Source organism: Bos indicus, chromosome 23 (assembly GCF_029378745.1).
Source record: "Bos indicus isolate NIAB-ARS_2022 breed Sahiwal x Tharparkar chromosome 23, NIAB-ARS_B.indTharparkar_mat_pri_1.0, whole genome shotgun sequence".
Taxonomy (NCBI): Eukaryota; Metazoa; Chordata; class Mammalia; order Artiodactyla; family Bovidae; genus Bos; species Bos indicus.
In genome coordinates this window covers 11,902,462-11,924,847 of record NC_091782.1, presented here as the reverse complement: position 1 = coordinate 11,924,847, position 22,386 = coordinate 11,902,462, and the positions used below count along the sequence as shown (strand labels likewise).

Sequence of the window (22,386 nt, the reverse complement as noted above, 5' to 3'; positions counted from 1 at the left end):
GCTGTGACTGCACTTTGCCTGGTATTGCAGTCCTGGTGTGAGAGAGTAGATTATTTGAATTTAGAAAGTAACCGCCTAAGAACTATTACATACATGTTTCAGTTTGGTAAGTAGATATTTATAAACTTTTGACCAATAGTTTATAATTTTATCTTTAATTTCCATACGGGGGTCTACCACCTGACTAGTTCTGAGGCCTTAGGCAAAGCCGTTTTGGGCGTCAGAGTTTTATCTACAAAGTCCTCTTTGCTGAGTTTTGTCATAGGCTCGTAAGCATAAAAGTATCAGAGCCTGGCACACACTGGGTACTCAGTCTGTTATGGTACTATTATACTTGACAGATCCCCTTGACCTCTGCCTTTGAGTGAATGGCCTCTCACTTCACTGACAAGGCTTTATTTTCATTTTGGAAGTGCTGTGGAGAGGCCTTCCTGCTTATTTAGTCTGTGGGTAGCTCCAGGAGGTCTCATAGCCTCTGGTCTCTAGGACAGAACTCTGGGCGTCCGCCTTCCTGCCAGGCCTCCCTGACATGTGGTGCGTGTTTCAGGCCTTCTCCACAGTAGGCACTCCTGACTACATTGCTCCTGAGGTGTTCATGCAGACCGGGTACAACAAGCTCTGTGATTGGTGGTCGCTGGGGGTGATCATGTATGAAATGCTCATTGGTAAGTCGCGTGCTTTCAGGGAATTTTTCTTTGGGGTCAGGAAGGAGCCGTGCGTTGATAAGGCTGTTTCAGTTGGGGTACCTAAGTGAGCACTTCTCCCCCCATGTCATTCACTATGAAGTTTCCTGGGTAGAAAACTCTGGGTCATCGAATGAATCCCACTGTATTTGGGCTCACGGGCACCCTGTCGTGGCTTTGCTGATCATTTATCATGGTTTTCTCTGACTTTTCCATCCTCTCCATCTGGCAGCTCTTTCATTCACTGGCATTTATTAAACACCCACTGTATTCAGAGAGCCTTCACTGGGCAGTATTAGAAGCACTCTTACTTGCTGTCCCCCTTCTCTCTCAAAGCCTTCAAAGCATGGACTGCTCTGACCCCTCTCCCTCTTGCTTGGTGTATCTGTGTATTTAGGGGACGCGTCTGGGGGGGTGCCGTATGCCTGAGCACTAGGAGAGCCCCGTCTGTGGTGGCCCAGAGCGAGTCCGTGTAAATGACGGTGTGGGTGTGGCAGCGTCTGGCTGCTGTCTCTGGAGCGTGGGATGGGTGCGTGTGGAGGCGGATGTGATCCGTGCGGGGGGCACGTGGAGCGACACGCTGTGACTGCCCTCTCCCCTGCAGTTCTCAGGCGTGGAGTCACTTTTCCCAGATAAGGATGTTCCTGGAAGGGGTTATTCCTTAGTGCCGCATCCTTTTTTTTCCCCTCTTGGGGCCCAGGGAGCCCCGTGTCCACAGCTCGACTTCTGTCCTTCCTCTTGAGCCCCAGCTAGTAGCTGGCTCCCTAGTGGTGTCAGAAGCACAACTTCACTTTGGATTTGGGGGAAATGAAGAATTGGTTTAGTTGTTTCCTGGGATGAGTGGGAATCCTGTCCATGTCACATAGGAAAGGACACCATAGGATCATTAAAATTCTTTTAGAATCAAATTAAGTGGAATAATCTCACTCAGATTCAAGAGTTCTGGGATGTGAAAGCTCCGAAGTTCCCTTTTCATTACAGGCTACCCACCTTTCTGTTCTGAGACCCCTCAAGAGACATATAAGAAGGTGATGAACTGGAAAGAAACTTTGACTTTTCCTCCAGAAGTTCCTATTTCTGAGAAAGCCAAGGATCTAATTTTGAGGTATCAGAGAACATTTCCCCTGTCCCCCACCTAGGCCTTTTGAGATGAATGAATCCTTTTTTTTTTTTTTTTTTTAAGAAATTTCATCATTTCTTAGGTCTGCCCTCTGCTTCCTCCCATTTCTCTCTTTTTTTTAAAAAAGGGGAAGGTTATTCCTTTTCTTTTTCTGAGGAGACTGCTTGAGGTGTGCTGAAAAGCCTCTCTTTTCCAGATTCTGCTGTGAATGGGAACATAGAATTGGAGCCCCTGGAGTTGAGGAAATCAAAAATAATTCTTTTTTTGAAGGTGTTGACTGGGAACATATCAGGTATATCCATATAAAAGCTTTTAGGATAATTTGAGTCTATAGCTTGCTTAATAGTAATTTAGAAGCCATTACTGGCATGCCAAGTATGGGAAGAGAGCTTCTTAGAAATTCAGGGTCTTGTCCTGATTTTCATTCCTGTTAAGGATTGGGAGTTGGGACTTCCTGTCGGCCATGTGCCACAGGATTTGTTGAAGCCAGCAGTTGTTTGCAAAGTGAAACACCTTTGGATTCCATGGTGAAAGGACCGCCTGAGCATCGTGTTTCACTTGCTTCTTACCTCGGACACACCAGTCTCTCTAGTGTTGGGGGCCACCAGCCGGACAGTCTGTGCCCACAGGTGGAGGCTGTTATTGGGGGGTAGAGAAGGAAGAAAGGAGTTGAGGGGGAGGCAGGGGAGCATGAAATTGTCGTGGGAGTGGGTCGTAGAGTGCTGTCAGTGTTCTGCCCACACCGCTGTAGCCAGCATTCCCTGATTGCTAAACAGAAGATGAAGTTGTATCTGTTTCATAATTGTCCCTAATTTGCATGTTTGTGATTTGTAACCTTTACCTTTTAGCCTCTCTACTCGGTGGCACTTCTGGTAGAAGAGGGCAGAGCCCTGCACGAAGGGACATGTAGAGGTTGAGTTTCCCTTTTCAGCAGACAGGGCACGCTGTCAGGAATATGCTAACTTTGAATTTTAATTTCACCTTATTTTTCTTGTCTTTCTTCCTAGCTATGGATAATTGTTACATTTTTTTCATCACAGTTTCGTTTGGATTTAGTCAGCTAGTGTGATTGTCAGTGGTCATAGCTTTTCAAAGGAAATAAAGGCTGCCTGTCAGTGGACAGAGTTTCCCTGTCAGTCAGATCAGGGGTCTTTCCCAGACTTTAGTTGTGACCCATATGATTACTAACCATAGTAATTTTTGGAATGTCTGTTCTTGGCAGAGAGAGACCTGCTGCAATATCTATTGAAATCAAAAGCATTGATGATACCTCAAACTTCGATGAGTTTCCAGAATCTGATATTCTTAAGCCAACAGGTAATACCACCACCACCTCAGGCTGCCTTATCAGTGCATTATGTCCCCCAAATTTGGGTGTGATGTTTACAAATCAGGGTAGAGAACACGGAGAGGAACTTCAGTTCTTCAGGCTCTTTGTAAGTATATGTCCAGTGTTAATGCTGGGCAGCAAGTGAGACCTTGCCAAATGGAAAGTGAATACAAACGCCCACATTCAGACGGCTCAACCACAAAGATTTGCTCTCTTGTTTATTAAATTAAAGGTTAGGTAACCTGAAATGACAGAAGTTGGAAAATAAAACTTTAAAAATATTGTGAAAAATATGAGGTTCAAGGAACATAGGCAAGCAAATGTAGAAAATCTGCAGAATGTTCTCCAGAATGTTACGTCTTCAGTACTGAGTAGTCCATCAGGGTAAGGCTGTGAATCAACTCTGACATCTGTTTCTTTCCCAGTGGCAACAAGTAATCACCCTGACACAGACTACAAGAACAAAGACTGGGTCTTCATCAATTACACCTACAAGCGCTTTGAGGGCCTAACTGCACGGGGGGCGATACCTTCCTACATGAAAGCAGCAAAATAGTTTTCCTTGAAAAGGGATCCTAAATCGAGCAGAGTTCTTTGTACAACATCATGGTTTTCTTCTCACATACTCTTTTGAAAGAGTTTCCAGAAAGTTTATGGAACCCACCAACATGGTGACCATGGTGATAGTGAGTGGATTCTTTTCCATAACATCTGATGACCAGTGGAACAAAGACAACTGTTTCTACTGTGTTGGCCATGAATGGCTGTCCTGTTCTTTAGAAGTATCATGAGCCAATCTGATGTTTTTAAAAAACCTCAAATTTTCCTAAGTTCATCAGAACGAAGGGGGAAAAACAGCCATCATCCAACTTTGAGACTGTAACATAAACTTATTATCAGCCAGTTCTGGGTTTTTGTGACATGCTTCCTGTCAAGCCCACCAAGTATTTTTTTTCTTTACGGCTAAAAGTTTATAGTACTAAAGGAAATAAAGCAATAAAGAGCGTCAGCAGCCAGCATGCTGGCTGAAGGAAATGATCCGCCATTCTGAATGGGTGGTTATGGTGGTTTCTCCCCAGACCTCAGCCTCTGGCAAGTGGCTTTTTATAGCCTCAGTCATGGTGCACTTTATTTATGGTACTAGGATAAAGACTCTCAGTCCATTTTGATTTATTTGCTCCTGCCCATCTAAAATACTCCTGCTGCTTTTCTGAGTGTTGATGGAGGAGGCCAGCTTGATCCATCTTTGTTCTTAGAAGGCCCAAAGGCTGCTGGGCATCACCAAGGAGGCTCAGATCACGTGGAAAATCCTCACCTTCTCTTCACGACTGTATCAGAAAATCCCCTTGGATATTGCCATGGACCAGCAGTACCCACAAGTGCTGCCAACAGGACCTAAGCGCCTTCCTGAGAACACAGCAGGGGGAGCCTGGGCAGAGCAGGAGGCTGGGAACCCTCTTGGCTAAGGTGCTGCTCCTGTTGTGTCTCTAGGACCTCCTGGAGCGGGGAGGGAGCCAGCCCAGTACACAGTGCAGAGCCCGCCTGCAGACGCTTGTACAGCTCACGCCTCTCAGTCCCTGGTGCGGCCGTATTTGTATTCTCAGTGTTTCTCCTCTCCCAACTTCAAGTAACCATCTTGCCTTGGAATCATGATTACAAATTTTTCCTTTGCAGATGCCTTCCTGGGGGATGGTCCTCTCCACCCTAAAGGGTCACCTGCGGGCCTGGGCTGACCAGGCCTCTCTGCTGGGGTGGTCTCTGAAGAGAGACCCTCTGAATTTTAGCACGAAGTGCCTTTTCTTTCACAGCTGCCACCACCTTTAGAGAACTTCTGCTGCATCAGAAAAATGTGGAGGCTCCATATTAATGCATTACTGCTTTAAAACTTTTTGATGACTCTTAAAGCGTCATTTGCACCTATGTGATAACTTTGCATATTGCAGAGTGTCGTAGCCAAGTCACAACTGGGAGACTGCTTCCTGCCAGTCTTGAGGTTGTAAACATCAGCTATGAAAGGAAAGTATGTCCTAGCTTAGCCATTCAGGAAAAAAAAAAAATTATCAAAGTGACAGTAGTAAGTGAAACCTCTGGGTTTTAATGACTTAGAGGAAGGAAAAAGAATTTTAGGGAAATATTAACTCTGGATGAAGATCATGTGTTTGCCCCTTATTCTTTCATTCATGGTTTGCTGGTGAAAAGGAAGTGAGAGTCTTTTGTGTAACTATGTAGTTTCTTTGGATTACCAAATAGTTGGGGTCTTGACCCCCATGTGTTTTGCAAGAGTGTGTAAGCATGGGTAATGAGAACAGGAGGGTGATAGTCTGTATGTTGGAAAGTGGCATGGGATGATTTTTCTTGGCAGGGTGGGGGTTGGGGGGATGCCCACATTTTAACTTCTAAACTTCTGAATAAAGTGTGTGAAAACAGTTGCATAAATTTGTGTGTTTTAAAGCAAATGTGGCTTGTAATACCAAGAGGCAGAGTGCTGGTGGCTTCTTCTAAACCCCTTTGTCTGCAAAGCATTGCAACAGCGAACGCCATCTTTAGGCAGAATGCTTTACTGTCTCAGGGAAGATGGGAGCCCGCCCTTCTGAACCAGAGTTCGTGTGAAGAGACGTCTTCTGTCGGCCCCATGCCCCTGCTCCTTGCACCTGGCTCAGTCTCAGGGCAGCGGGCGCTCCTGCAGTTCAGTGCAGTGAGGCCCAGGGGAGACCTGCTGGTGAAAGTGCTGTCAGCTGGTGGGCCCTTTGTACAACTCAGCCCCATTTTCCCCACAAGCTGCCAAGATGGACACCTCAGCTCCTGATGTCCACCAGAGCAGGGCTCTGCTCGGGACACGTATGTGAGGAGCCTTCTCTGGGTCCAGGAAAGGAGCCTCAGGCAAAGACCAAGCAGGGTGGGAATCTGTTTAAATTGAGGCATCTGTTTAAATGCAGCTTAAACAGAACGTGTTGTCTTCCCGTGGCTCATGAGTTTCAAGAAATGTCGGGAACCATTGTCTCTGGGTTCTGTCTCTTAGCGGGGAGTTAGAAAATAATAGAACTTAACTGTACCACGTACTAAAGTGAAACTGAATACTGATGCATTCAGTCTCCTTGATTCAGGAGTACATCAGGATTTTCTTCAGTACCTATTTAAGAATTACTTTTAAAAGAGGCAAATTCCTTTGGGATTATAGGCACTGACTAGCAGATGGCTAATTTTAGTGCTCATCTATATAACATAAGAATCCTCTGCCACTGATTGCTAATACTCCTTCTCTGAATCATTTCCTTGGAAAATACATTTCCTGGATCACCTTCTGTTACTCTCTCCTGGGCCTCTGTGTGTTACCCAAATGGTGTTTTTAATTGAATGCAAAAAGGATTCAGTGAATGGTGTTTTTTCCTTTCCTAGTTAGCAAACATTTCCCTGGAATTGTCTTATCAAAGCCAACACTGACTTAAAAACAAGGCTCTGTGATGCTTTTCAGGCATATTTTCAGAGACAAACCTCTTGCCCACATAATACTTAAGCATCCATAAAACACAGAGCTCAATCCCAGGCACTCGAGGGAGCAGTAGGGAGCCCACTGTGGTTCTGAACCACAGATCGGTGTGAGGAAAGAGTTCCCAGCCAGCAAGTTGGCTTAACAGAATTGTGGCATCAACTATAAAGTTACTACTATATTAGTGTTGCTGTAACAGTACTGTTAAGCCAACCCTGAGTTCCTGGGAAGGTTGAGGACACTTCTCAGAGATGTTTACAAGTAGCAGTGATTTAACAGAGGGGAAAGTGCAGGCCAGGATTTGGGAGGCTGGTAGGTATGCTCCCCTCGGAGAAGGCAATGGCACCCCACTCCAGTACTCTTGCCTGGAAAATCCCATGGATGGAGGAGCCTGGTGGGCTGCAGTCCATGGGGTCGCTAAGAGTCGGACACGACTGAGCGACTTCACTTTCACTTTTCACTTTCATGCATTGGAGAAGGAAATGGCAACCCACTCCAGTATTCTTGCCTGGAGAATCCCAGGGACGGGGGAGCCTGGTGGGCTGCAGTCCATGGGGTCGCACAGAGTCGGACATGACTGAAGTGACTTAGCAGCAGCAGCAGGTACGTTCCCCTGCAGTGACGGAGGCATGGAGCTACGAATAAGTATTACTTTCTAAAGAACACTTCTCAGTGTTAACTCCATTTCCCTCTTCTGGCTTCTTCCAGTTGTATGAAATGTGTTAGTATTAATTAACCCATGTGCAAAACATGCTACTGATTTTTTTAAGCATTCCTCTGGTCACTGGTGTCCTAACTGCCATGTCCACTGGCTTCTCTTCAGCCCCCATTTACCTGACCACTCTGCGGCACTCTCACTGCTGACTTACAAACAACTGCTCCACCTCTTTGACTTCCCGTTTGTAGTTCTGCTGCTGCCTAAGTGCTGGGGCTCCTCAGAACAGTGCCTTTGCCTTCTTTTCACTTCTATGACTTCTCTCATACTGTGACTTCAACTGCCATTTTTGTGGCGAGATCTTCAAAATGACCATCCTGCCCAGAATATCTCCCCAGAACTCTAGATCCCACATAACAAGTGCTTATCAGAAACTACCACCCGGAAGGCCTCTTACCAGCACAAACTGTTTAGGGAGCTTCTCTTGCTTCCACTGCCTTCTTTCTAGCTCATTCTTCCTGCCATCCAAGCCAGAAATTTCTTACACAACTCCCATCAGTGAACATGTATAATTCTTGGGTGTGCTCGTCCGTCCTGCCAGTCTTCATCATTCCTTGCTGAATCCATTGTTGTGGTCTCTTTGCTGGCCTCTTTGTTCCTATTCCTTCCCCTTTCAAGTCTGTTGTTCTCCCTGCTGCCAAGGAAATTCTTTAAAATTTCAGATCTGGTCATGTCATTTTCCTGCATAAAACCTGTTGTTGTTCACTCACTCACTGTTGTCCAACTCTTTTCGACCCCACGGACAGCAGCATGCCAGGCTCCCTGTCCATCAACTCCAGAGCTTGCTCAATCTCAGGTCCATCCAGTCAGTGATGCCAACCGTCTCATCCTCTGTCGTCCCCTTCTCCTCCTGCCTTCAATCTTTCCCAGCATCAGGGTCTTTTCCAATGAGTTGGCTCTTCACATCAGATGGCCAAAGTATTGGAGCTTCAGCTTCAGTCCTTCCAGTGAATATTCAGGATTGATTCCTTTTAGGATTGACTGGTTTGACCTTACAGTCCAAGGGGACTCTCAAGAGTCTTCTCCAACACCACAGTTCAAAACCACTAATTCTTCAGTGCTCAGCCTTCTTTATGGTCCATGTCTCACATCCATACATGACTACTGGAAAAACCATACAGACCTATGTTGGCAAAGTAATGTCTCTGCTTTTTAATATGCTGTCTGGGTTTGTCGTAGCTTTTCTTCCTAGGAGCATCTTTTAATTTCATGGCTGCAGTCACCATCTGCAGTGATTTTGGAGCCCAAGAAAATAAACTCTGTCACTGATTCCATTGTTTCCCCATCTATTTGCCATGAAATGGTAGGACCAGACACCATGATGTTAGGTTTTTGAATGTTGAGTTTTAAGCCAGCTTTTCACTCCTCTTTCACTTTCATCAAAGAAGGCTCTTTAGTTCCTCTTCACTTTCTTCCTTAAGGGTGGTGTCATCTGCCTATCTGAGGTTATTGATAAAACCCTTAAGGCTCCCAATAGCTTATGCAGTGAGACCAAACACCTTGTCTGAGATACAGGAGTCCTTACTCTGGCCTTACTTCTGCATGCCCCCATCCTCTTCCCTCATGACAGTAGGCAACTGTTTCACCTTCGCATCTTTGATTATACAGTTGAACTGGTTTGGAATATCTTCCATTTAGATTCATGGATCCAAAAGTACTGTTTGTTTTTAACAGTTCGGTTCATGTGTCATGTATAGAATCCTCTCATGAACTCTCCTCTAATCCTCACAGGAACTGGCTACTCTACCCTTTTGGGATTCCCAAGTGACCTCAACTATTTATGGATCTGTCTTCTCCAGGCAATTATAAAAGCCCTCTGAGGGAGGGAATTGCATCCTAGGCAGCGTGTCCCCATGATTAAGCAGTTCGGCCTTGAACATCCTCAACAGGCCATGTCTTCAGAGCATGTTCTTAACCTCTGTGCTGTTAAGGGCAGGCCTGCCAGGGAGGCCGGCTTGTTTAGCACCCTTGAAGTTGTATCACGAATAAGCTCCCAGGCGAAGTGAGCGGAGGGAGTCCAGGAGGACCCGAGTAGAGGCCGAGACAGAGCAGAGGAGGAGCGAGGTGTCCTTTCCAGGGACCCACCTTCTCACCTGCCTTTCACTCCTGCCATGTTTCCTCACTTGCTCTAAACCAAAACTAGTTCATAAGACATATGAGCTGTCCTACCTTATTTTACATTTGGCTTTGTAGGGTCCTACTTAGTTGGATTTGAGGGTTCAAGAGGTCTTGAATGCAAGTTAACCAGACACTTGAGAAGGCAGACCCTTAGGGCTCTGGAACCTGGGAATCACAAGGAGCCGCAGGGCGGGGAAAGCGCACATGGACTCCAGGTAAGCTCCCAGCTGTGTGGGAAGGAAGAGACCCTCGGACAGCCTGTGTGCCGCCCTGGCTCCAAACCTACTCTAAAACCAGCAACAACAAAACAACATGGACACAAATGGTAACATTTTATTATAGAAAAAGCATCCCAAATGTAAGGACTTGGTAAACACTGGTAGGTGAACAAATGGAACTTTAAAGGTAAATACAAAGTAAAGAGGCAAAACCTACAAGCCTTTTGCCTTAAAGAGGAAATGTCATGTTCTCCTGCAGATGGTATCCCGCCAGAGCACGAACGGCTCCATCTCCCACAAAGGCCTCAGGTCTGCTTTCTGAACTATGCCCAGTTTAACAGTTTCAAAAATGATGGCAAGAAGTGGCACTGAGTGAATCACCAAGACTGACTCTTAACCTTCTATTGACTATTACTCAGTTAAGGCTCCCAGCACACTCTGGCTGTGTTTCCTCCGAGGAGGACCAGCTGGAACACTATCCATCCTTCCTGGGCTTATTCCACAGTGTTTCCACAGACCTGCATATGTTAGGTTACCACACGGAATTTAGTTCACAACAGCATTGGCTATTGCATATTGTGCAATAAATTAAGCTACTTTCTAGCGTCCTTACCCTTTTTTCTGTCATTCTTTTAATTCTTTTTCTCCACTTTGGAGAAACCATTAAGTCATCTCAGACACATTTTAACACTGTCTCCATGCCTGCATCCAGTTCCTTAATGGCAACTGTTTCCTCATCAGCTATCTATGACCTGATGCATACACAGACTCAGATCCTAAACCTCAATTCAGGTTTATCTGCTTGCCGACACAGATACCTCTGAATAAGACAGTCTGGGCAAAACCATTTTCTTATGAAAATGTTTCTGTACAAACAGCCTGGCTTTCTTATTTAGGCACTTAGGAAAAAAACACCAAACCTGAGTGCTACCTTTTTCATGAGAAACACCTCTTGCCCAGCTGGCCAGTAGCTGACTCCTGATGGGAGTGACTGTAACCCAGCTCTTGGCCCTGCGAGAACTGTGGAATGTCCTGGCCCTGGGGACAGCAGCTGTGGCTGAGAGGAGCCACCAAATTAGAGCGATGCTTCACTCCAGGCCAGAGGGGAGGGGCCGCCGAAGACACACCTCTCCACCAGAGGGAGCCTGCAGGCCCTGCTCGCCCCCCAGCCCCCAGCGCCTGGTGACACCTCCATGCATTTCCAGCACACTCAAACCCGAGCGCTGGGTCCAAAAGCACGTCAGCCCAATTCTGGGGGGAAAAAAGACCTAGTTTGTGAAAGCCTGAGGAAGTTAAATTATTTACACAGAACAGAGTACAAGCCATACTTTCATACCTAGCTTTGTACCTAAGCAAGGACTAATTGTGTTAGCTAAGACACGTTTACCCCTAAATGTTAATATATAAGCTATAAAACAGAAATTATACATACTTACTACAGACTACACAAAAGTTTGACTCCAGTTTCCTTTGTGATGGCATGGAAGTCAACTGAAAAGTGTAAAGGAAGCACCGTTAAACAATCTGGGCTGGTCAACTACTCATGGGTGTAAATGTAGTACCAGTAAGGTCAAAGCCAAACCTGACCTCAAATATGAGCCCGTTCTTTTCACAGAATTAAAACTACCCTCTGGGCTACAAAATAACACTAACCCTCAACGGCAACCCTGGCCATCAGCCATACAAATGGATGCCAGTGTTCATCAGAGTAACTCTGTAGCTGGGGGTTGGCTCAGTTTAACCCCTTGCTCCTAATTTTTCTGAATAAGAACAGAGCATTGACGTGCCTTGGGACACTGGTCCTGGTCACATGTGCAGAACACACGCCTTAAGAACACTCTTGTTCATCAAGCCTGGAAAATAGCTGTCAGCACACTCCTGACTTTCCCTTTGGAGGACTGTGACTAGGGCAGTCATAAAATGGCACTGAGTAGCTTCCCTATAGTATCTTATGGAAATATGGGACACGGTATCATATGGAATTTAAGAAAACCAGGCCTCTTCTTAAAGAACTTGAAGGAAACTGTGTCCCTTCTTCAATGCTCAGGCTCGGTGACTGGAAGGCCAACCTCTACCACAAAACGGGAGAAAGTCTCAAGACGCATCTAGCTATAAGCTCTGAAGTGAGCTCTGCTGTTCACAGCCACAGGGACATCAGTATAGACAGGAGTGACCCCACGGCGATGCAATCACTAAGCTGGATCCCTTCTGCCCTTTCTTCTTTTGGGGTTGATCTTAGTACAGTTTTCTTACCTAGTGTGTGAGCAACTGATAGGTTATTTAAAAATCAAAATACCCTGATACCTAAAGTATTCCATAGTATGAAATGAACCTACAACGAAAAATCCTACACTGGGACAAAGCCTAACCACTGACGCTTCCCCACTCAGATCCACCCCCCGTCCTTCTTCCCGAGCTCTTACTGGTCTTTCTACTGAGAAACTGAGTACTTTTGGAAACTTACTGCTCACATCTTAAAAGCCTGTTACACCATATCTGAGGTCTCCCAGACACACCCAGACAACATGCTAGCCTAGGGTGAAGACTACAGCTTCACGCCAGATTCCGAGCCAGGAGAATCAAAGTGGCCTGATCTGGAGAGCTTCTTCAACTTGGGTGTGAATTTCATTCCAAAGGAATAATAATCTGTTTAGGCTCAAAAACCTTGCAGCTAAAAAGGTTTCATAAACACTGTTACGCATTATCCTTCCTGTCAAAGAATCCGTGAGGTTTTAGATTGTTCACTGCAATAATGAAAAACAAAACTGAACTGAAGCTCTTAAAATTTCCTTTTGGACATTTTGAATAAGAGCCTATTTCTTCCCAGAGGCAGCCTGGGCACAGATGCCACCAGGATGGTACCTTCACTAACCTCTAATGAGCATCCCACCACTGTTTGCTTGTAGAAGGTACAGATTGTCTCCTTTTAAGTTTGGTCCCTTTGCTGCTAAGTAATGTGCCTGGTATAAAACAATCAACAACAACCAAGAACAGAGTGCGAAGGATGAGAACTGCTTTGCCGAATATGAGGCAACAGGAGTCCTGACTTCCTTCTCTGCTTCCACAGTTATGCAGACCTGGTGAACAGCACCAGACCCCAAATTTTCAAGTTTCCAGGGCTGCTGCAAAGCTGGTAGTTTAATTACCAGCGAGTGCTTTTTCATCCCCTGCTGGAAGCACAGGCTTCCTGAAAAGGATACAGATTAATTATGGGAGAAGAGGAAAGGACGGGGGAGAAGCATGTCTCCTGCTCAGTGAGACAAACCAGGGGAGGACTGGCTGGGCATCCCACACAGAGACAAGGCCTGCAGAGGGACAGACCCACAGCCGGCCCTAATCCTGAAAGTCATTAGAAGCCATCTGAGAAAGTGGGGCATTCAGCCGGTCAAGTTCATCCACTTGGGGTGGATGGTGCATTAATATTTCTTGGTCCTCCAAGACATCTTCTCCAGCAGCGACTAGATTTGTGAGGGACTTGCTTCTGACACACTGGAAATCCACATGGCGACTCTTCCCTTCTTCTTTTTCCCAGGACATCTGGATAAAGGGGCGCTGCACATAATTATAGATTACTTCTGACCGGCCGCCAGGTCTCCTCTTAATTTTTTCTTTACAGGTAGGGTAACCTGAAACGGGGAAAAAAGGCCATCATAACCCCAGAAAATCGATCACTCGGGTTCCCATACTTCCTTCTTTATAACCGCATCAGTTTCCTCCCAAATCGCCAAGACTGTGTGAAACCACAGGGAGGAGACCATGTTCTCCAGCCCCCGGTGCCCACGGCCTGCTGCCCTCCTGCCCAGGTTAGTAGGTCTTGTCCCTGAAAGGGAAATAACAAAAAAGTGTATTCCTTCTAATGGAAGGGGGAGAAGCCTCTTACTAATTTCACAGGTCTGTCTTTTACTGGCTTCAGCACTACAGGACACAAATCCTATTGTGGCCCTCTAATTCTGTTGCCTACAGGGCATCCTGTATGAATAGGTAAGGAAATGTGAAATGTTTAAGCCTAAAGGAAAAACTGGGATGCTGCCTACAGTATCTAAAAGGCTGTCACACGGAAATGGGAGAAATCTTATTCACCTTCGCAGACTAGAACTGGAACGAAGACGGAAGAGGGAGGAGGTCATCTACCAACTGTGGAAGAATGTTCTCATGGTAGGACAGTCTGATGGGCTACTCTGCGAAATGGAGTGACCCCTCTCCCTCTGTCCCTATGGTTATCAAAGAGATAAAGGAGGACATAATAGAAAGAGGTTTAATAGATGATCTCAAAAATCTCTTCCAAGTTTAAGTTCCAACCTAAGTCAGACACAGTAACAGGTTCTGTGGGCAACACCGAGACAGCTACAGCAGCAAAACGCAGGTGTCAAAAGGCCTGCGGAGGGGAGACCAGGATGGCTTCCGCACTCTCCCGACAGTCAGTCTCCAGTACGCTTCCATGGAGATCACAGGTTGGGAGCCCCTGCTCAAATCATTTAAAGCAGTTCTGTCAATACACCCAGACATTCCTCAGAGATATGCAGGGAATAAAACGAGTCTCCAAGGTAGTTGTCAGAAGGACCCTTCCAGATCCCAGAAAGGTCCTCACCAGGACAGCTGACTAAACAGATGGCCCTCCCACGTGGCGAGCCCACGAGCCCTGCATTTCCCTCCAGTGTCCTTCGCCCTGACTGCTCTGTATCCTGAGGCAGTTAACTGGAACTTATTCCTACAGCTGCTTTAAAGCATTTTCAACTGGAAATGAAAAGAAAACATACGGGCAAAACAAAAACTGGAATTTCAAACTTGGGTAGGAATGTAGCTTCCATGTGGGTCTCTATTCTCTAGGCCCTCAGCAACCAGGTTTTAAGGACATAAGATATGGCCACAGCTCCAACTATACCCACAGGCCATGCGAGCTGGATACTGACGGGTTGTTCTTTACCTTCAATCCCAATGCGAATGTTTTTCAGGCCCCGTTCCTTTAACACTGTTTTAGCAACATCCCGATTCTCAATGTATTTGAAAAATCTGTAGAGCTTAGAGCTATAAAGAACTGGAAAAGAAAAAATAAGTCTGGGGTTAGTCATGGAGTGAATACCTTTGTAAGAGAAAGGAGATGAGCTAACAGATTCAGACTAATGAATGACCTGAGCCCTGATGCCAAAAAATTGATATGGATCACAGAGTAAATGTTAAATAATAAATCAACCATAAGAAACCATGTTAAGAAATTTTCATAGTCTCAGAGTAGGGAAGGCTTTCTGGATATGACATAAAACCTAGACGTCATAAAGGAAAAACTAAAACATCTCTGCTTACCCAAAACCAAACAAAGCTAAGAAGACAAGGAACTGAGAAAAATACCTGCCACTCTTATTACAAAGGGCTAGTTTCCTTGATATCTATGGAGAGTAGTCACAAAGAGAGCTTTTGCAAACCACTAAGTAAAAGACTAACGATCCAACTTTGTAATGGGCAAAGGCATGACTACAGTTAACAGAAAAGGAAATTAAAACGGCTTTTAAAAAGATGTTCAGTCTCATTCATGGAATAAGAAATGCAAATTAAAACTCCAGCAAGATGCCGTTTTTCACCTACCAGAGTGGCAAATATAAAATTTCAGTAAAACTGTGTCTTGGTGAAAAATGGGAAATAAACTCATCATATACTGTTTTGTGAGTTATAAACTGGCTCAACCTTTAGAGAAGATAATTTGGCAAATTTTATTAGAATCATAAAAGCACAAAGGTTTTGACACAGAAATTCCATTTCTAGGGATATTATTCTACAGAGATATACGTGTGTGAAAAGACTTTCTTTAAAAAGATAATTCACTGGAGCATCAGCCATAATTCATAGCTTAAATGGTAACCAAAAGGGCTGGTTAAATCAATTATGGCAGTCATGCAATGGAATACTATACAGGTATTAAAAAGATGGTGGGAGCTTTTAATGTTAAGACATGATATAGAACAGCCTCTACAATATGGTATCATTTGGGGAAAAAAACATGTACATAATTGCTTATGTATGTGCACTGAATAAATCTGGAAGAATATAAAAGAAACTGAAGAGGAAAACTAGGTAGATGAGGCAGGTGTGGGAAGAAAACTTTTCGATGTATATCCTTTTGTATTTTCTGAATTTTGAATTACTACCAATTCAAAAGGGTTTAAAAATGAAACAGATGGAGAAAGGAATGAAAGCACCTCTTCACGTGTGGCCGGTGCTGACCTAGCAGGGATGCCAGGGGCAGGCGTGGGAAGCAGGCACGCTCACGGTAGGCCCCAGCATGAAAGACCTGCATCACCAGACTGATCATCCAGGTGAGTGTGCTGCTCACCAGCTCACCAGCGACAGCCCACTGGTTCTAAGGTCTAGCTACGACTGGGCAGCACGTTTCTTGCTGAAAACATCTACATCGTGCCGGGGCTCCTACTTTGAGAATACTCCTCTCCCATGGGTGGGGGGTGGTCTTCGTCCCAGTCCACAGAATCCTCATCCGTCAGCACGACAATGTGGCACTCTCTCTCCCCTTTCTTGGCACAGCCCACCATGATGGGCAGGATCAGCTCTTCGAGGTAGTGATCAAACTGCTTGTGAGCGCCGTCGTTGGACAGTTCATGCAGTAAAGCACCTGGGAGACAAATGCAAGAGAACACCCTCTGCTCAAACGCAGGCGCTACCGGAGTGAAATGATGAGGTAAATGGCTGTCATCATTGGTAAGGTCCAGAAACGTGGCTCACTTCAGGGCAGAGAATGTTTCCTGCTCTGAGGTGATAATTAAGCTGAATTTGTTACATGCTTTACACATTCTACCAATCTCCTGTTTAATAAACCCCGAGCATTCTGATCAGTTGAGGTTTTTTCAACATGCAATATCAGAACACAAACATTAATTTATGTTAATGGTTAACCATTATTTGGGGATGACTCTTTATAGCACCTCTTCTGAAGATGCTCTGGACTGCAATTTAGAGTACCACAGGAGAGGAATAATCTAAGGTTTGGAGACACCAAGGGACTTTCTCTAAGTGGGTACTAGACTCAGTGGAGAAACCACACATCCAGAGAACGTCATGGAACATGAAAGAAAATGTATCATGAACTTTAAAGAATTTTAAAATCATTTCACAAAGCTTAGGTAATAAGAGCATGGAGTCTGTATTCAGAAATCAGTTATCCCAGCTTTAAAGTTTAGAGCTTTGAACAAGCCAATTTCTCCATCTTTTCATTTGTTAAGTGAGATTATCACCCATCTTTCAAGGGTTAATTGTGAAAATTAATGCAAGTTTCTATAAGGGCTTCCCTGGTGGCTCAGAGGTTAAAGCGTCTGCCTGGAATGTGGGAGACCTGGGTTCGAACCTTGGGTCGGGAAGATCCCCTGGAGAAGGCAATGGCACCCCACTCCAGTACTCTTGCCTGGAGAATCCCATGGAGGGAAGAGCCTGGTGGGCTACAGTCCATGGGGTCGCAAAGAGTCGGACACGACTGAGCGACTTCACTTTCACATCTATAAAGCACTTAACAAACACTAAGTTAATGATAAATGTAAGAAGTACCCAGCCAATTTATGTCCTGTGACTATTACTGAACCTTACGTCGTATCTGAGGATCAGTATCCTTATCTGTTAAAGAGCTGAGATCCCAAGAGAGGAAGCAGTTAGCCTGGTGACTCATGGGGTCAAGCCAGCCTTAGAGCCCGCTCACGTTCCTGTGTTTACTCTACTTCCTCACAGAGTTTTGAAGCAAAAGAGGGAATGGTTAGTACCATGTCTCTTCTCTGCAGATGATCTTCAACCCACACTGAAAATGCTTTCTGTTTAGTAATAAAAATGTTAATTCTAAGCAAATTCAAAGTTTAGCTGCTCAAATGCAATTTGGCAGCTTCTCCTGTACTCACTCAGATCTTGACATCGGATAGTGTTGAAGTCAAAGTTAATGCAGAGATAATCACATGTATCTCTAAGGTCTGGTATAGAGATGCCATCAGGACAATTGATGATACCAGTTTTGTAATAATCCTATAAAGAGATTGAAAAGAGGAAATGTAGTCAAAGAACAAGATGAAAACGTCCCTCTTCAACCTTGACTCATTCATTCCTGGTTCAGGTAAAGTGCTGGGTTACTAGAACTATCACCAAGTTGGTGATTCATTAGACAGCAAAGTGACTCCTGGCCATCTTGACATGTTTAATCACAACCTGATACCTGACTGAGCTCACACAAGCAAGAAGGACTTAAGAATTACAGGAAGAGAAAATAAAGCAGGAAAGGCAATAACTAGAAATGACAAACCCTGAAGTCAGAGCAGTCTGAGGAACTCTGAAGGCTTCTGACTACGCTTGCCCCCAGGAAGAGGATGGAACATGAGGGCACTACGCACCAGCACCGTTCGGAACACAGTTGCACTGATCCCTTCTGCAATCTCATACTCGCCCTTCTCGTTGGGACGCGTGAAGTTGTACTCTCTTCCTGGTCCAAACATCCTGAAAGATACCCAGGCAACAGTGTTACCCTCTCCAGCAGGATTCTCCACAGATGAAACTTCTCTCCCTTCTTTACCTTATCCTGGAAGACTCCATTCCCCTCTTACAATATAATTTTAAACAGAGCACCAGGACTCAACCCCTATAAGACACACTTAAGTCTTAGGAAACTCCCTTCAGACAGAAAAAGGCGGCAGCAATTGCTTCCAGTGTTTGAGTGCAACAAGGAACAAAGCAGCCTCCCCAGGTCACCGGCAGTGAGCTTCTGTGGCGCACAGCGGCACTTGCAAAGTCTCTGGAGCACTGGCATCCTGGGTGACAGTGTCTCCCCCTGAGCCTTCCTGTTCCTCCCCCTCACCCATCAGCATGTACCCATCCAGCACGCCATCCTCGATGTTTCTGAGTTTTGCTTTTCAACATCTGATAGACAAATCTGAACTAGTTCGTGCAGATGTTAGTGCTTTCCCTTTCCTGGTACATTTTACAGCCGAGCTCTGGAAAAAATGCCCTTCTTCAATTCAGGGAGTAACTAATGATGGGAATTTCAGGTCAAGCCAAAAAAGAGAGGAAGAACTAGATCATCAACAGTTTGACATATTTCAGAGAGGCAGGCCTGCTCTGGGCTGACTTCAGAGGTCATGAAAGCACAGGGAGGAAACCTTGTTTTTATACTCATCCATTCTCATCCCTCCTCCCTCTCTCAGATCCCTTCCAGAAAAACTGGCCCCATGACTCCTACTACCCCTGCTGCATGTCTGTGCAGGAGCTGTGGAAGGAGAAGCCAGCACGAAGGACAGGGCAGGCGGTATCGTCAGTCAGCCCGACGGGGACTCACTGCCTTTTCCTTTCTTAACCTGTTGGGAAACCCTGCTGTCCAGCTGTTCAAAACTGTTATGCTCCACCCTGAACTGGGTGCTTTCCAAGGTCTGAAAAAAAGTCACATGCTCTCCAAATCTGCACTGTACATAAAAAATCCATCTGATAAAAGTAGTCTTCAAAGAATGCTGACTTTTTTCTGGAATGTTTTGGGTGAAGTGTAGCTTACTAGCAATGAATCAAAATAGTGAACAACAGGCCATAAACATAACCCCACCTCAGAGCCATTCATCCAGGAGTGGCGTGGATCTGCACTAATCATTCTGTTTCTCAGCTTGTCCTCTGTGACTAGTGGCCCACATCTGTATGCTCAGTGGCCAGGGATATGAATAGTTTATGTAGCCACAGGACAGAACAAACCCAAGAAACTCTCAGAATTCATGACCTCGGCTGACTCACTGATGAACCACCTAGATAAAGGGGTCTATTACCCAGAAAACGCTTGCCTTTCTTTTCTTGAGCACTACTTTCAGAGACAGCTTACTTCAGACAGATAGCCTATCCTAAGAAGCACCTTCTTTGGGGGACCTGGGGAAAAGTGGTGGTGAAGATACCAAGACTGAAGACATGAAGTCAAGTCTGAAACAGGACCAATTTAGAAAATGTTTTAATGTTCTAGCTTAATCTTAAGTCATATGTTTAAGAAATATATAGGTTTGGCTTCAGTTAAAACTGGCTGGTTCATCAGCCAGTTCATCATTTGTATATATGTAAGTAGACACATATTTGAATAGCTTAGATTTCACTTAGCCTAAAATTCAGCAAATGGTGTGGTCCATTCTGTTTTCTAATTCAGTTAAAATCAGTTCAAAGTCTGGAGAGAGGTTAAATCTTTAGATAAGATCCACTCTTAAGTACTAGATGAAAAGCCAAATGTTTGTGTGTGTATACACTCAAATTATTTTACTCTTATCCCAGTCTGCTCTACACATTAAGGTGTGTACAGCTGGCTAGAAGGAGAGCTCCTCACTCCCAGCCCAGGCTCTAAGAATACTTCTGGGACGGTAATCCTCCTCAACAGATGCTTTCCTTTTCCTAAACTCGAGTCATAAAAAGCTGGAGGCAGGAGATGCTGAGGGGAGAATAAGACTATATTCTGAATGAAGCAGCACAGAGAATGGAACATGAAGAACAGAGAGAGCCATCATCATACAAAACAGCCAGTTACAAAGATCTAGTTTCAGAAAGCTTGATTAGTGATGGAGGTCTTAGAAATTGATGCCACCTGGACCTTTTGCACTCCCCTTTGTGGGGGCTCAAAAGTACCTACCCCCCAAAATCACCAACACATGTAAGGTTTTTATGCTGTTTCACAAAAGTATCAAGGTAGAAAAGTAAGCGATTCAATGTTTTCATTCTCACATCTAATGCAAGGCAAACAGCAGGTATTTCTATTCATAGAGAAGAGAGTTAATTTGGAAGGAAATTATCATCAATTACCTGCCCAACATGGTATCCGGATGAGCAGTGAAAATCTGTGGGTTGACAACAAAACGTGTACCGTCCACAAGAAGTGTCACTTTCTCTGGCGCCTGAGAGTGAACGTTACAGCCAAAGCCCACAGCGCTGTTTCCAAATCGCTCTGGAGCAATGAAAGGTTCATGACTCCGTTTATTCCCACTTGGGAAGCAAGAGCCTTTGACATCTTCAGGAAGTGACATCATGTGAGGGAACGGAAGATTTGCTGGCTGAGAGGCAGAGTCAAGTGGAAGGTCTAAAAGATCATACGATACAAACAAACCAAAATAACTTGACGGCAAAAAGCCTCGGGAGAAAAATAAACCTTGTCCTTTTAAAAAAACAAGAACAAAAAACATTAAACAAGAAAATGCCCAAGCTTTAGGTATCCAAAGGCAAAAACTCTTGTCCAGAGCACATAAAGAAAAAACAAACTAGAGACCCATACTGGATGCCCAGGAGCTTTTCCTTCTGCGTTGTGTATGTTTTTGTGTGCTGGGAGAGGGCAATGAAGGCAGTAATGCCCGCATTCTAAAAATATAACTATCAGGGAATTTCCTGGAGGTCCAGTGGTTAGGACTCACTGCTTCCACTGCTGGGGGCCCAAGTTTGATCCCCGTTCAGGGAAGGAAGTCTCGCAAGCCATGGGGCATGGCCAAAAAATAAAATGATTGAACACTGGAGAAGAATTTCTATGGAAAACAAGCAACTCTCTGCCATATTTTCAAACCTCCCCTAGTCTTGTTTCACAGGCACTTTATTTTCATTTTCACTTCTATCTCTAAATACTGACCAAATTTCCTGCATTTTATTTAAGAAACTTGATAAATTCATTAGCCAACACTATTCGTTTTCCACATTCTTAAAAAACATTTCTAAATTTTATTTTCCAAAAAGGATAGTGATAGTCTCTTAATTGCCCCACTTTTCCTAGAAATTCATTGAAAAATGCATTTTCATTACGCACAGGGGAATCCTAACATTACCAACACCATTTTCTGAACAGACAGGTCTTGCTCTCAACGGAAAAGTTCTAATGCAAATGGTCTTGGATTAGAATTCATTCATGGAATCAAAATTTTTGTTTTAGTATCACCAAAGAGCCATTTCCTTAAAGAATCTGACATTTCTAAACCTGATTCATTATCTGTAAAGTGAAAATAACGTTCACTCCACCTACCTCACAGGATTGGTTTAACTATCAACTGAAATAACAGTTAAAACAGCACTTAAAAATGTATAATACCACCTCATGTAAATAGGCTGAAAACCAGATATCTGAAATCTGGCTGTATACAGAAGATGATACGGAAAAAATATTTTCAAAAGGATTACCAGAAGATTGTTTTTAAAATTTTTTTGGCCACACCATGCAGCATTGGGATCTTAGTTTCCTGACCAGGTATCAAACCCGCATCCCCTGCAGTGGGGGTGTGGATGGCTTGGGAAGTCCCAGAAGATTCTTTTAATTAGGGACCTCTCCTAGTATATTTTATGTTAATGCAAAAGAATGTGTTTTTTTTAATGAAAAATTTCAAATATATCAAAGCCTAGAGTTAATACAGTATGTGTACATCACCTGGATTTGGTTAACATTTTCCTAAATTTTCTTCACACTTTTTTAGAAAGAAATGAAATAGGTACAATTTAATGTCTCACTCCCACCCTTCATGTCTCTCCCACTCTTCACGTCTTTTAAATTCGTTTACAATAATTCATGAACAGGATTACTGTCCATGACCTCTGAGAAATTAGTTTTATTTCAGGCACTTAAGATAATCAAAAAAACTGTTAGCTAGAGTATACTTGATTTTTCCCCATTTGCTTCTGCTGCTGCTGCTGCTGCTGCTAAGTCACTTCAGTCATGTCCGACTCTGTGCGACCCCATAGACGGCAGCCCACTAGGCTC

At 44.4% G+C, this 22,386-nt stretch overlaps 2 protein-coding genes across 10 annotated transcripts in view; one reads left to right on the top strand and one right to left on the bottom strand.

Annotated features, from left to right (window-relative positions):
• Window positions 1–5,569, top strand: part of STK38 (serine/threonine kinase 38) — a 41,590-nt gene extending 36,021 nt beyond the window's left edge. For 4 of the 5 annotated variants that reach the window (XM_070777877.1, XM_070777878.1, XM_070777875.1 and 1 more), the window contains 5 exons: window positions 548–665; window positions 1,665–1,788; window positions 2,000–2,095; window positions 3,026–3,120; window positions 3,559–5,569. In XM_070777877.1, coding sequence (XP_070633978.1) covers window positions 548–665; window positions 1,665–1,788; window positions 2,000–2,095; window positions 3,026–3,120; window positions 3,559–3,689 — 564 coding nt within the window. In that variant the 3' untranslated portion in view covers window positions 3,690–5,569. The remainder of the gene's footprint in view (window positions 1–547; window positions 666–1,664; window positions 1,789–1,999; window positions 2,096–3,025; window positions 3,121–3,558) is intronic. The other variant, XM_070777879.1, reaches the window with a different exon arrangement.
• A 4,197-nt stretch (window positions 5,570–9,766) lies between these two features.
• KCTD20 (potassium channel tetramerization domain containing 20) overlaps window positions 9,767–22,386 on the bottom strand; it is a 38,469-nt gene continuing 25,849 nt past the window's right edge. For all 5 annotated transcript variants that reach the window (XM_070777882.1, XM_019985934.2, XM_070777880.1 and 2 more), the window contains 6 exons: window positions 20,460–20,733; window positions 18,041–18,143; window positions 17,558–17,678; window positions 16,093–16,290; window positions 14,596–14,706; window positions 9,767–13,297 (listed from right to left, as the gene is read on the bottom strand). In XM_070777882.1, the coding sequence (XP_070633983.1) occupies window positions 13,005–13,297; window positions 14,596–14,706; window positions 16,093–16,290; window positions 17,558–17,678; window positions 18,041–18,143; window positions 20,460–20,733 (1,100 nt within the window). In that variant the 3' untranslated portion in view covers window positions 9,767–13,004. The remainder of the gene's footprint in view (window positions 13,298–14,595; window positions 14,707–16,092; window positions 16,291–17,557; window positions 17,679–18,040; window positions 18,144–20,459; window positions 20,734–22,386) is intronic.